General features: G+C 49.3%; 2 protein-coding genes across 21 annotated transcripts in view; one reads left to right on the top strand and one right to left on the bottom strand.

Annotated features, from left to right (window-relative positions):
* MAPK8IP3 (mitogen-activated protein kinase 8 interacting protein 3) overlaps window positions 1–7,891 on the top strand; it is a 68,962-nt gene extending 61,071 nt beyond the window's left edge. For 19 of the 20 annotated variants that reach the window (XM_084536980.1, XM_084536982.1, XM_084536990.1 and 16 more), the window contains 4 exons: window positions 1,326–1,364; window positions 3,839–4,018; window positions 4,295–4,438; window positions 5,002–7,891. In XM_084536980.1, the coding sequence (XP_084393106.1) occupies window positions 1,326–1,364; window positions 3,839–4,018; window positions 4,295–4,438; window positions 5,002–5,123 (485 nt within the window). In that variant the 3' untranslated portion in view covers window positions 5,124–7,891. The remainder of the gene's footprint in view (window positions 1–1,325; window positions 1,365–3,838; window positions 4,019–4,294; window positions 4,439–5,001) is intronic. The other variant, XM_084536975.1, reaches the window with a different exon arrangement.
* A 2,581-nt stretch (window positions 7,892–10,472) lies between these two features.
* Window positions 10,473–12,558, bottom strand: MRPS34 (mitochondrial ribosomal protein S34). The gene is made up of 3 exons (XM_084536971.1): window positions 12,188–12,558; window positions 12,053–12,095; window positions 10,473–11,202 (listed from the first exon to the last, which is right to left on the bottom strand). The coding sequence occupies exons 1-3, from the start codon at window positions 12,503–12,505 to the stop codon at window positions 10,925–10,927; spliced, it is 639 nt and encodes a 212-aa protein (XP_084393097.1). The 5' UTR covers window positions 12,506–12,558; the 3' UTR covers window positions 10,473–10,924.
* Between the last annotated feature and the right edge of the window lie 1,180 nt (window positions 12,559–13,738).

The following is a 13,738-nucleotide window of genomic DNA, read 5'->3' as shown; positions in this document are numbered from 1 at the left end:
GTGCAGTGTGGCAGATGGCCCTGGCAGGCTAATATTTTCTGTATGTTTTTCCTCTGAACCTGACACACCGTTGATCATAGCCACGTTCAGAGAGAAGCGTCCTGAGTACGAGTTACCTTGCCCTTGGTTTAACTGTTTCTTAATTATGGAACTAAGCGTGCATTTAAATGTTTTTAGCCTATTTAAAACCAGATGGAGATTTGTTACTGTTCCTTTCAGTTCAGTTGAAGCTGTATTTTTCTTGGGGCACCAATGATGTCTCTACAATCTCTATGGTCTTCTCTTTTGACAGAGCAGACTGATGTGAGCTGATTTTGTAGCTACTGGAAAAAAGGAGAAACAAAGCCTTGGAAATTGTAGCAAGCCTCCAAAAGGAGGCTCTTGAGTCACCAGGAAGATTTCCCTGGAAATTTTAATTTGCTGTAGACATCTCCATGACAGTATTTTTCAGAAGCTGACCTTAGAAAAGCTGCGTTTACTCATATTAGGGTTCAGTTTTTATCAGTCAAGTAGAAATCAGTATCCTAACACAAATTAAACCTGGTGAAGAGACCTAGCAGTAGTAGTTAACAGGCACATATCTAAAGCTGAAAGTTGAATTGAAGCTCTCAGTAATTCTGTTCTGTACCTTCTGGTCAGCATCTAATTTCCTTGGTGGAACATTTGTTCCAAAATATATTGAGGGAGTAGGATTTGAGGTTGACTGCAGTTGCTTTCAACAGACAGCAGTGAAATGTACATTTTCTCACCACTGGTGACAGGAAGGCTGAGAAGCAAATAGCTCTTGTGTAAGAGGAGCAAATCTGTTGTAATTTTCCTGGAAGTCAGAGATGAAGTTGTCTCCTCTAGGGTTGCTGAAGACCCTGGGACTGACACCAGGAAGCCAGTGACAGAGTCCTCTGTACATTGTAAACTCTGTCTCATTTCTGAATCACTACATTAGATCCCATTCTTTCTTGGTACTGTTGTCATAATTCTGAATTAAGCTTATTCCGTGCTGTAAATCAGTTGCATTATCTTTTGGTGCTTCTGTAAAAATGTGGTAAGCTGTAAACTTTCACTAAGAACTTTAGCAATGGATCTTTGTGACCATGGACCCTCTTCTGTCTCGGATACTATATTTATCCTCGTATGATAAGAGCAAAATGAGCAAGAACAGTGTTGGTATAAGCTGATCAAACCTGTAGCTCTTGTTGTGGTTTCTCCAAGTTTATACATTTCTGTTGCTCCCTGAATTTTCTCCCAGTAACCACCTTTTTCTTCTCTCCCATCCTGCCTATCTCTTCCTGTGCCCCTGTGTGTTCCCACTCCCTCCCTGTACCTAGCTGTAGTCCTCCACCGAGGCCAACTTCTTGGGCTCCGGGGTAAGTCCACTGCCTCCTTCCTTCAGCTTGCACTCCTTTTACACCCGCTCACCTTAGCATTCGTATTTTTCTACCCTTCCATCCTGACATCCTACCTCTCCACCCATTTTTCCTCATCACTCTTTCATTTTAAGCTAGTCATCTGAGAAAAGTGAACAGAGACAGTAATGTAAATGTCATCATTTCCCATAGCCAAAACGTTTTTATCCATCTCATCAGCCATTGCTCCTTTTTTGTGTGTCAAAGGTACTTTCCTCTTATCAGAATCAGTTCCCTTGTTCTGGTAGGTCAGGTCTGAGATGGAGATTGTAAAGATTTAGTCAGTCAGCTCCAAGAAGCAGGAGTAGAATGTTCTTCCAAGGTCTTCCATGGTCATCCTTTGTTTTCCAAGGATGCTTCTCTTAATCAGTTTCCAGGCCAGTGGTAGTAGGTGCTGTGGCACCTGACAGCTGCAGATAATCAACCAAGACTTTTAACAAGAGAGACTTGGATAAATACTGAAGATTGTTTGGTTTTGTGCCAGTTAAGGCAGGGTCTGAGTTCGCCATTCAGATTCATACTTCAGCCTTTCCACAGTCAGAAAAGAAGATTTTTTCCCATTGTAGGATGTTCCTGTGGCTGTCCAGAAACATTATCAGCATGTCTCTCTTCCTTTTAAAGCATCTGGTATTGGTCACTGTGAGAAGCCAGATATTGAACTTGAAGCTTGAAGCACGAGTACCAGCCCTGTCCCTCAGTCAGAGGAGCTGAGCCAGTTGTAGATGCTTACAGTAAACCAAACCACAGAGATGTGCAGAGAGCTTTCATCTTAGGGATATTCTTGTCCCTGCACACATTGATTCTCATTCTTCTGTCCAAATATTTGTATTTACCTCAGCATCCTATCATGAACCTGCTAGGTAAAAATCTCCTTTGTTCCCGAGCCACTTACCAGCTGAAATTCAGCCCAAGCCAACACAGAGAACTACAGATGATTAACTAAGCAATTCAGTTCTGCCTGGAAATAGAGAAAGTGAAGCCTTATGATTTTAGTACTGTTTTTGGTTTACTAATATGGGTACCTGCAGAAGGAAAGCATCTCCTGTCCTGACCTCTGAGCACTGTTCTCTGTTCCTTGGTGAGTGGAAGCATCCGCATCCTGAGAGCTCAGACCTGCAAGGTGCAGGCCTCTGAGCTGACTTTGAAATCCTTGGAAGCTGTGGGTGGTGAACATCTATCTTTCTGATGTTCATTGCTTGAGTAGCTGATCTTCTGTTTAAGAGCTAACTCAAGGACAAAGGAAGGCTCGTACTCTGCTGCTGTGACCTTGACTGGGCTGAGAGGCCTGCAGCCAGACACCGAGGCTGCTTTCAGCAGCCTGTGTGCTCAGAGCTTGGCATGAGCAAAGGACTTGACTTGGAAACCGTGAAAGTATTAGAATGAGGCAAGAGGAGGGCCACAAAGATGATCGCAGGGCTGAAGCACCTCTCCTATGAAGACAGGCTGTGGGAGTTAGGGTTGTTCAGCCTGGAGAAGAGAAGGCCCCAGGGAGACTTTATAGTGGCTTTCCAGTGCCTAAAGGGGGCTACAGGAAAGCTGGGGAGGGACTCTGTCAGGGATTGTAATGATAGGGCAAGGGGTACTGGCTTTAAACTAAAAGAGGGTAGGTTTAGAAATTCTGTACTCATAGGCAGTGGAACAGGTTTCCCAGAGAAGCTGTGGATGCCCCATCCCTGCTCAAGGCCAAGCTGGATGGGGCTTTGGGCAACCTGGTCTGGCGGGAGGTGTCCCTGCCCATGGCAGAGGGGTTGGAACTAGATGATCTTTAAGGTCCCTTCCTTAAGTTTAGTGTTGGTGTAACCCCACCTTGAGTATCTTGTGCAGTTCTGGGTGGGCTCCATGATATAAAAAGGGTGTTAAGGTCCTAGAGAGTGTCCAGAGGAGAACAAAGCTGGTAAAAGGGCTGGAAGGCCTCCCCTATGAGGAGAGGCTGAGGACACCTGAGTTGTCTAGCCTGGAGAAAAGGAGGCCAGGAGGTGACCTCCTTTGTCTCTGCAGCTTCCTGAGGAGGGGAAGTGCAAAGTGAGGTGCTGGTGTCTGTGCCCTGTAACTGAGGATAGGACGTGCAAGAACAGCACAGAGCTGTGCCAGGGGAGGTTCACATTGGACGTGAGGAAAAATTTCTCTACTGTAAGGGTGGTGAAACACTGGAACAGGCTTCCTAAGGTTCCATGGCTGTCAGTGCTCAAGAGGCATTGCGATAATGACCTCATTAATATGGTTTAACTTTTGGTTAGCCCTGAAGTGGTTAGGCAGTTGGACTTGATGATCTTTGAAAGTCCCTTCCACCTGAACTATTCTATTCTATGAGACCTTTAAAGAGACTTGAACTTTAAGGTTTTCTTTCATGGCTCATGAGTTTTCTCTTTCACTGAGCCCCTTCTGTAAATGGGACCAAAACTATCATTAACGATGTTCCTTCTCCCTGTCCCCAGCCAACAAGACATCACCCACTTCTGGAGAGGGCAGCCGCTCTGGTGGGGTCATCCACGTGTATGGCGATGACAACAGCGACAAATCTGCCAGCAGTTTTATTCCCTACTGCTCCATGGCTCAGGCACAACTCTGTTTCCATGGTCACCGTGATGCTGTCAAGTTCTTTGTCTCTGTGCCTGGTAAGGATGAGCACTGCCCTTCCTCAGGAGGGCCTTGTGCTGCTGTTCATTCTGTGGCAGGAGCTTGAGCTGATCTGCAGCAAAAGCTTATCTGTGCGATTTCTTAGCACGATCAGTGCCACACAGATGTCACTGTGGCTCAGACATTAGTCGTTTAAACTGCAGTGTCTCCCAGAGTTCACCAGCAGAAGGAGTTGTCCTGTGCAATTGTATCTGTGTGTGTTAAATACATGAGGGTTGAGCAGAGGCACTAACGGTACCTCTGTCCTGACCCAGGGAACGTCCTCGCAACCTTGAATGGGAGTGTGTTGGACAGCCCTTCAGAGAACCCCAGCACAGCAACCACAGAGACCGAGGGGCAGAAGCTGAAGAATGTCCTAGTGCTGAGTGGAGGAGAAGGGTACATCGATTTCCGGATCGGTGAGTGCCTGCAGTGGGAGACATCTGTAACAGGAAGGGGTGCAGGGCTATGATCACAGAGAGAAGGATCGCTGCTGTGGGGAGAGACATCTGGAAAGCAAGGCTGTTTTTCTCCTACCTTCTGCAGTGGGAGCAGATAGCAAGCATTTTCCTTGCACAGCACAAGGCTGCCAGACCCTGCCCCTGCCTGAGCTTGTAGTGCCATGCAGTCAGCATGAATGAAAAAAATAAAACCATCTGTGCCACAGGCTCCAAACGTTGTTGTCTCACTGTGGTCACCTATGCTGGTCTGTGGCACTGTGTCATAAACATTGGCTTCCCCAAACAGAAGGGCATTTTACCCTACTGCTACAGATAGTTTGTTCCATTCATATGGGCCTGCTTCAGAAAAATACCTTGTTGTTATAGATGTTCTATATGCATACAGGAAGGTCTGCACTCATGCTGCCTGTCATCAGGCTGCAGAGACTGTAGCAGTGATACTCACCTCTTCTGAAGAATTCCAGGGCAGCATAACTTGGGATTTTGTGTCCTGCCTTTCTTACTCTGCTTTCTCTCTTCAGGGGATGGAGAAGATGATGAGACAGAAGAGAACGCAGGAGATGCCACCCAGGTGAAGCCAGTACTTTCTAAGGCAGAAAGGAGCCACATTATTGTGTGGCAGGTATCATATATCCCTGAGTGAGAATTTCTCCTTTCCTACCAACGTAAGTGTCCCTCCTCCCACCTGAATGCCAAGATGTACATACAGAACGTCTGCATTATACCTACTGCTGGAAACCGACCCCAGACAACTGCAGCGGCTCCTGCCTCGGACTGTCACCCCCTTCTAACCTCTGAACTTGCAGCTTTCATCTTGGGCCTGTGCGCTTTCTGCGTGGTTGGGTTATTGTTCTGCTCTGGAGCTGGCGTCTACAAGGAAGAGAAATGGCAGCGCATTGATAAAGTGAAGCCTGGAGCCAGAGCTGTGCAAAGACTTTGCCTGGGGCTGGGGAGATGGACTGGTGGTGGCTGTGGTTGTCCAGCAGGTTGCCTTGCTCCCACCTGCATGAGAAGTAGTATGTCACCCTGGTGTCCCCCGCCAAAGCAGTGGTGGTAAATCACAACTCCTACAACACTAGAAGAAATCCTTTCTAGTTCACCAGTGGACTTTTCACCTTATCCACTATGCACAGAGTACACTAAAGCACAGAATAATATCCCCCAGACTGACAGCTGCCAGGTCCAAGGAGCCTTCAATAGAAAGGAGCACTTCTGCTTGTTGGCTGGAAAAGGTGGCAGGGCCATTACTGTGGGGAACACATCCTCCATACGAGCGGATGCAAAGTCTCCCTCCTCTTCTGCTGCTGTCGTCGTAGCAGTAGTGCGCTGGGTGACTGTATGTGTCCAGAGAGAATTGTGTGGTAGCCTCCGATGGGTGGCAAGTGTTTGATTGTGGAGGCCATGGGGCCTTTGGAAGCTATGGTAACAAAGAGGTACTGGAACCTTGTTATTTGAGAGCAGAGAAGTCAGCAATACTTTTAACTCCCTTTCCTAGAAATGCCAGGCAAAAAAGAACTCTTGAGTTCATTCTTTTTGAGCCTGAAAGGTTTAGGATAAATTTGTCTCTATATAGCATTCGTTGGCTTTTAAACTCTGTAGGGCAGATAACGTTGGTGTACTGTGGATTCTGCATTAACACGGTGAGGTTACCTTGACTCATAAGGATGTGTCCCATCCTAGGAACTGCAGGCATTCTGCTGGAAGGGGGTGGCTGTTTTCACACGGTGACTGTCAGGTTCGGGAAGTGTGCAGATGCAGTCCAGGTGTACAGGCTGTCTCTCACCTGAGGTCACATGGAAAAGAGAAATGAGGCCAGATCTCCCAGCATCTTTTACATCACAAGCACTGACTGACTTTTTTATTAAGTAGCTTGAAAAGCTGTACATTTCTGACTCCTGAAAAGAATGACAACCCCGAGAGAAATTTTGACTGCCCTTCTTGTGTAAGCTGTGCTGTGGGATTGTAAGTGTGTGTCCTGCTTATAGGAGAAGCAGCAAAAATCGGGGTCAGGGAGAGTAGTTTTAAGCTCCGTATTCAGAGCATGGCAGCTCCAGATGTGGAGGTTTGTCCTTCCTTTCTGACAGTGGAGACAGACCTGCCTCCAAAGGGCATGTTGTTAGCGATGAATTGAGAAGATCCTGGTGGTCGTCTTGATTTTTCTGAGCTGTGCAGCACTCTCGGTCTCACAGGGATGTTCGCCTCCATCTCTGGGGAATATGTCCCAGGTGTGTCCTGCGCTTGTTGCCATGACCCAGGCTGCTCCCAAGGCTTGTGGTCTACAGCTATTTGTGTGCTGCAGGGACACAGTATTCACTGGGGAAGCTCTAACATGTAACGTCTGTCCTGATTCAGCAGCACTGAAATGCTTTTTGAATCCACAGTTCAGAAAAGGCAGGGGCACACAGTTCCTCTCCACAAGGAACTAAGAGGACACATCCAGAGAACAGAGACCTCAAGTACCAAAGCACGGGGCCACAGCGGTGCCTGCACTGCCTGTGAGCACTGCTCGTGATGCATGGACCTGCACCACTCCTCACAGAGGCAGGAAACCAGCTGGATAACATCCTCCAGCCATCAACACACTGGAATCTCTGCCTTGCCTTTGGCTAAGGGATTCTTGGAACAGACACCCGCATGCAGAATGGGAACGTTTCACCAGGAACATCTCACTGGGGTACTGCTGACCATGCTAGACTTCTTGTTCGCTTTCCCCAAATGTTTTCTGCTAGGACAAGTTCTTTGGGTCACGGCGCAGAATGCATTAAAGTTAACAAGAAGATAGACATTTAGCTAGCAGATTCCACAGACATCTAACAGTTAATTAGGGCCCAGAAAAATTCATAATTTGGCCTAATTTAAGGTAAAAACAAGGCATAGTAAGTCCAGTTTATTAGCTCTGTTGAACCTCCAACATGAAAATAGAGAATTGCAATGTTCTTACCTGTTTGTTCTGTATTTGGTTTTATCAGTAAAAGTGACTCGGTCTTCTGTTACCCACTGATCCCTGGCAACATAAGGAAACTGGTCTTGAGTCTCCAGCAACAGGTTCCTTTCCAGTTGGATGCATGTCTTCCTCCAAGAGAAGCACATGCGTAAGAGGGGTAGCTACAGCTAAGTAGAACCATTTTCTACTGTCAGCTTCTGTTATTTGGTGGCTGCTGGGCAGCAAGGTGAGAACTGACTGGCTTCACCACACTTCCCTGTCATATCTCCACTGTGATGTATGTAAAGTATCTTGTATGTTACAAAAGGATTTTAAGAAGTGTCTTAAGGCCTGTAAACTCCGCTGTTTGGTCAGAAGATGGCATTCTGTAAAGAGACCGCTGTATGAATACGTTCCCATGCTTTTTCCCCTATGCTATCAAACAACAAACCATATCTGTTCTGTATGTAATAAATGTGTTAACATCAGCAAGTGCCTGTATATCGTGTTCGTATAAAGGCACTGGGACTTCTACTCAGCCTTTAATAACATCATGATATTTAAATGGCCTCCCCCATTTAGCAATTTATTAGCAAGAAATGAGATGTTTATTACTCACTGTACTTGAGCAGGAGGTGCTGATCCTCCAAGCCGCATGCCCTTGAGGCAAGTGCAATGTGTTGCTTCTCCCAGAGTCCGATATAAAAGGTAGAAAAGGACTGTTCAGCTGCTGGCTATCTACAGCAGCCCTTGTGGAGTCCCCTTCTGGTGAGATAGTAGGGTTAACATGGCAAGTCTCAGCTTTCAGCGCTCAAGTTACCAATGTCCTGTCAGTACAGGGTGGTGGTTCACAAAGTGCAGTAGGCATTAGTGACATTCAACACTGCAGAAAGTTTACCACACTTGTCTGCTCCTCTTAGTCTCAGCAGCATTTATACAAGTTTGTATTTATTTTTTAGAGTTGAATTCATTCAAAGGATATGCGTAGCAGTAATAGATAAGAAGTGACAGAAAAGTAGTAAAAATTAGTGAGTAGGATTATGAATCCTGACTCTGCCAATTACCACCTGTCAGTCCGTAGAGTGAACTGCATGAAGCAGGATCCTTGCTGCTGGCCTCCCAGACAATTACATGAATCTACTTCCTCATTAACTGCCTATGCATCCTTAGGGCACGTGTGTGAAACTGTAAACAGTAGCACACTGTAGTATCAGTGACACGAATAGTTTGGTGCAGTAGCTTGAGAACAGAGCACTTGGAACATGGTCACTTGCCTTGCAACTAACTGCTCTGCCTATGGTGGCCTATTTAGGCCTCCCACCTGCAATCCCTATGAAGACCAGTGGAAGAGTCCAAAGCTTTACAAGACCCAAGTGAATCTGTAGCATGTTGGAAGCAGTAAACAAGCTCTTGGAAAAGGCCCTGAGGGCAGGAGCCCTGCCTGACAAGGGCTGCCAGGGTGCTGCGTGCTTTAAGCAGGTAGGCGAGGCAGCTCCTCTGTCCCCTCTACTGCATGTCCCAGGATTTCCCTGCTCTGCCCTGCGGTGGCTCCAGCCCAGCCTGGAGCTGGAAATGATGTTTGAGTTTATTCCTTCCTCCCCCATGGAGCAGCAGCTGTTCCCTAGAGAAAGCAAGAGAGGGAGAGCCTGGTTTTAAGCATATGCTTGTTCTCTTGGTTTTACTCCATGACACATCCTCATGCTGTTGTCCCCGTCCTGGAGTGCTGTTAAGGCCGAGCATAAATTCTGGAAGCAGTCAGGGGCATGAAGAGCTGCAGGAGCAGCAGGCAGAGGAACACTGGGGTAAAAGCACCCAAGACACCTGTTAATCCCAGAGAAGCTGAGGACCCCCTGCAATGATCCCACTGTCACGGGACCTGAAAGCTCTGCCCTCCTGAAGGCAGAGGAGCCCCAGCAGGAGTTGTGCTGGAGGCCTTTAACCTCAGGAGCCAGCCCTGCCTTGAGCAGCAGTGCCTGACGGGAGCCTCCTCCACAGGGGAGCTGTGCTGCACGCGCTGTACCTAAATGCATTCATGGTTAAGGAGGCTACAGAAAACAAACAAGCTGTTCTCCATCCGCAGCAAGCTGCAGCTGGAGGTCTCACAGCCTGTAACAGTATTTGTGCATTTATCACCACTGAATTTTCCACTCCCCTTGCTTCTAAAGCCAGGGAACCAGCACTAGTATGTACCCTTCACAGCTCCTGCCATGGGCTGAGGAATGAGAGCTCAGTTCTTCCCAGCTTTTGGGCCTTGCCATAGGACCAGCTTTTAGCCCATGAGAAAACCCTCATCCCATGGCAGCTTAAAGTTTCAGAAGCCTTTGGTGAGGAACCCCATGCTAGTGCAGGTGGCCGATGTTGACCCATTTGCTCCTGGCTGTTGACAACCCCCTTCTGGTAGCTGTGGACACATCACTCTGTGCTATCCCGGCCTTCCATACACACTGGAAAGGGCACAGAGTCCAGTTTTTACTTGCTTTCAGTAAATTCCTTCGTGATTTTAGGATGCTGCTGCAAATAGAACAGCAACTCTCAAGTATTTACTGCAGCAGACAAAAGTGCCAAATAGCTCCTACTGCAGGAAGCTGGGTTCCTAACCTGAGCAACTTCTGTGATACCTTCACCACACCCAGAACAGAACCACTCCCCAGCACCCTAACAGCTCCTGACACTGCAGCAGAAGCCACAAACACTGTGAGAAAAAGTGAAATTCTGAGCACTGCACTGAAGAGTTGCATTTTTGCAACTTTTACCATGACCGGAATATGTGCTAGTTTGTTATTAGCTGTTACTGTTTGAAGCCAATCCCAGCTACCTTGTACCTCCAGAACTGATTCTCTCATCTCAGGACAGTCATCGCTGGGAATAAAGCTCAGTATCCAAAAAAAGTTGTGTTCCTCCCACATTGTTCATTGCTATAATATTTAAGCAACTCAGATACTCCACCCTGGGTAAAAGGAGTCTGATGTCCCTCTTGTATTTGGTAAACTAAAGGTTCTGCATTTGTACCTCAACTAATCATGATGACCTCCAGGCATTGGAAAAAAATATCAAGTTTTCTTAGAAATGTACTGTGGAAATAAGAAATCATTTATTTAATCAGAGAGATACATTTACACACAGCTCTGGGAAACAAAGTGATATTCTTAGTTATTTTTCTGTGATTTACAAAGGTACTTAAACTACCTGAAAAACATTCTTTAAAAAGAAATATACTTTTTCAGGCTGTAAGGGAAACTGTACTTCAAGGAACTGTAGCCGGGTGACAGGAGCTACAAATTCAGAGAATATACAGGGAACCAAGAAGGTTTCCTCTGCTGACTGAAACTGAAGTTATGGAAAAAAAAAAATCTGAGTGTTTCTGCACCTTTCCTTTTAGATGAGGTTACCATACAGTCCTGTGGAGAAAAATACGAAACCTGGATCCACCATACCACAGTGGGCAGTGGGTCTTCGTTAAGGTGATGTGCTGTTCACATGCAGCAAAAACATGGGGGAAGCTCAGGTGATAGAACAAGACTTTACACGGATGTCCCTGTAGTTTTTTTCTTTGATTCCTGAAGGTGAGAGGCCACGGCCTTCTTCAGATCAATCAGTGGCTCCTCTGTGATTGCTCTTCCCTCTTTCTGCCACTGAGCAAGGATCATGGCTCGGAGCAGAGGTGGGTATGGAAGGTACCGAACGGTTTCCTCTGGCACTGGGGTGAATTTCTTGAAGGTCTCCTCCTCATGCTTGGGCACCATACGCCAGTCATGGTACATGGCTTGGTCGATCTCTTTCATTACTTTTTCGGTTTTGCCTGAGAAAAGATGACGAACACCAGTGGTCAGTGCTCTCAACAACAGACTCCTTCCACGAAACACAGCAAGCGTCAACTTTCCTGTATCACAGATGGTACAAGAGGCAAGAGTAAAGGAAACTTTGGAAAGATCACACAGTATGTTCAGCCTATACTATGAGGTCCCACTTCTGTCCTTGGAAATCAGAACACGAACAAAGTGAAAAGGTATCAGGCAAATTGTTCTGTGCTGACCAGAAGTCATGACTTGTAATATAAAAATCACTTTGCCTCTCTCTGTTTTGTTTACCGTGAGTAAGAATGAAAGCAATTTATCTCTACAGTGATGAAGGCTCCCTGGGAAGTTTCATGTTAAAAATAACCAACAACTTTAAAAGCTTCGGGTGACAAGTGTTTCAGAAACTCCAATAAGTTACGTTTCTAAAGCAGCTTTAAAAATTGGAAAATTCACTCATACAACTCTACGTATTATTTTAAAATCCTGGTAATGTAAGTTTACTTGCCAGCGCTCCTGTTTCACTGATGATTTTACCTGGGGTGTCCCCACGCGTTCATCCCGTGTCTCGCTTCTGAAGCCTGAAAGCAGTCTGGCACCTCACCTAGTGCCTTGTCAGTGCGGTACCTTTCCCCATGCCCAAGGTGCACTGGCTTTCCTATAACATTCCTTAGAATGGGAACGCGAGGGCTAGACCCCAACATTTGAAACTAAAAAAATGAAAACTTTTTTGTTACCGATAAATTTGAGAAAAATAAAACACAAACAAACTGCGGCTTTCCTGCAGCTCCCCCAGCCCCACACGCTCGGTTCCCCGGCGCTGCCAGAGCCCGCAGGACAGCGGGGAGCCCCTACCTCTGAAGGTCAGGTACCCCCAGGCCCTGCCGTGGTCCATGTTCTGCAAAGGAAGCGAGAGGCGCTCAGCGCGGGGCCGGCCTCGGGGGCTGCCGCCCGGAGCCCCCCCGCCCGCAGGCGGCCCGGCGCCGTTACCTCGGCCGTGTAGTCCGCCCGGACCTTGGCGACGACCCAGTAGCAGGGCTCGTCGTGCGCCCAGAGCCAGGACTTGCGGGTGACCGTGCGGCCCACGCCGAAGCGCGGCAGGCGGCAGAGCAGCGCCAGCAGCCGGCTCTCGCTGCGCGCGTCCCGCCAGGCCAGCGCCGGCAGCCGCTTCTGCGTCAGCGGCCGCCGCATGCTCTCGTAGTCCAGGGCGAAGCGCTGCGAGTCCCGCGGCCGCTCCTTCAGCGCCCGGTACTGCCGGATCTTCTCGGCCATGGCGGCGATGGGCCGCTGCAGCTTCTTGCGCGCCATGGCCCCTCGCGGCCCCGGCCCGGCCCCGCCCGCCGCTTCCTGCCGGCCCGGAAGGCGCCGCGGCGGAGCGCTCGGCGGGCGGGGCTCGGGAGGCGCCCGGCCCAGCGGCAGGCGGGGTGCGCTGAGCACGGCTCCTGCCGGCCGGAGCCCCGGCAGGGCTGGGGCAGGGCCGCGGCGCGGAGCGGTCAGACCCGCCCGGGGCCCCCCAGGCTCTCGCCCGCTGTGGGCGGCGGTGAGGGCCCAAACACCCGGGCTGTCGCAGGCAGCGCCCTGACGCTGTACTGTACCGCAGTCCCTTTGCACGTCACACTTGTCAGAAGGGGTTCGGGTAATCACTTAGTGAGGTTTTAGCAAGATGAGGCCAAGTTGTGACCTGCTTCCCTGAGTCCAGACCAAGTCCCCCACAGCAACGACCGCTCCGACAGCAGCGACTGTAACGGGGCCGGGCCCCACCGTGTGCCTTGGGGAAGCAGAACACTGCTTGGGTCTGGCCATGTTAGCCCGTGGACTGTGGCTGCAGACTGGCAAATTAAACCTGACAGAGGTGTTTCTTTTCGGTTTCGTTTTCTTTTTTTTTTTTTTTTTTTTTTTTTAACGTATCTTATATTGAAGGAAATGCATCCATCCTGGTAATTCTGTCAGTCCTTTACTGAAGGCATTCAGACACAGACACCAGTCTTGTCAGCGAGCAGACGAGAGATGTGCACAGGAAAGGGACGTGTGTGGAGGTTACAGAATAAAACTCCGTGTCAAACGACGCTCATGTTCATAAAGCACACACTGGCCGGTCGGCCATGCAGTTCACCGGGGATACGAGTGCAGTGCACGGGCACCTGCTGGCACCCGGGCACACTTCGCTCTGGACATCCTGACAGGGTTTTCTCGGGTAGCGCTGTCACGCCTCGCCTGTCCTTCCTTACGGCGAGCTCTCCCCGCCGCCCCGGTAGCCCCACGGGGACCTTTCCTGCAGACGCTCAGGTGGCCGCGTCCCTCAGCAGCACCGGCAGACCCCGGGACGGCCGCGGGCACGGCGCAGGCCGGGCACGCAGCGCCCACCCCTGGCGGCCCGGCAGAGCGGCCGTGACCCGTGGGCGCCCGCCGCCCGCCCCGCCGAGCTCAGCGCGAAGCTCTCCTGCCTGGGCCGCCCCCTGCCCCCGCGGGGCCCGGGCCCAGGCTGAGCGCGGCGGGCGCGGCGCAGCCCAAGGCCGCCGGGGGGTGCCCGGGGGGTGCCCG

Source organism: Aythya ferina (genome assembly GCF_964211825.1).
Source record: "Aythya ferina genome assembly, chromosome: 15".
Taxonomy (NCBI): Eukaryota; Metazoa; Chordata; class Aves; order Anseriformes; family Anatidae; genus Aythya; species Aythya ferina.
Note: the sequence above shows the minus strand (reverse complement) of the source record. Positions and strands in the feature narration are given on the sequence as shown.

What these genes read in the sequence shown, in the direction of transcription:
- MRPS34 (XM_084536971.1), bottom strand. Translation starts at nt 12,505, where the DNA reads ATGGCGCGCAAGAAGCTGCAGCGGCCCATCGCCGCCATGGCCGAGAAG. An exon ending in GGGCGGACTACACGGCCGAG is followed by an intron (nt 12,096 to 12,187) that starts GTAACGGCGCCG and finishes CTTCCTTTGCAG; the next exon opens with AACATGGACCACGGCAGGGC. An exon ending in GGGGTACCTGACCTTCAGAG is followed by an intron (nt 11,203 to 12,052) that starts GTAGGGGCTCCC and finishes ATCTTTTCTCAG; the next exon opens with GCAAAACCGAAAAAGTAATG.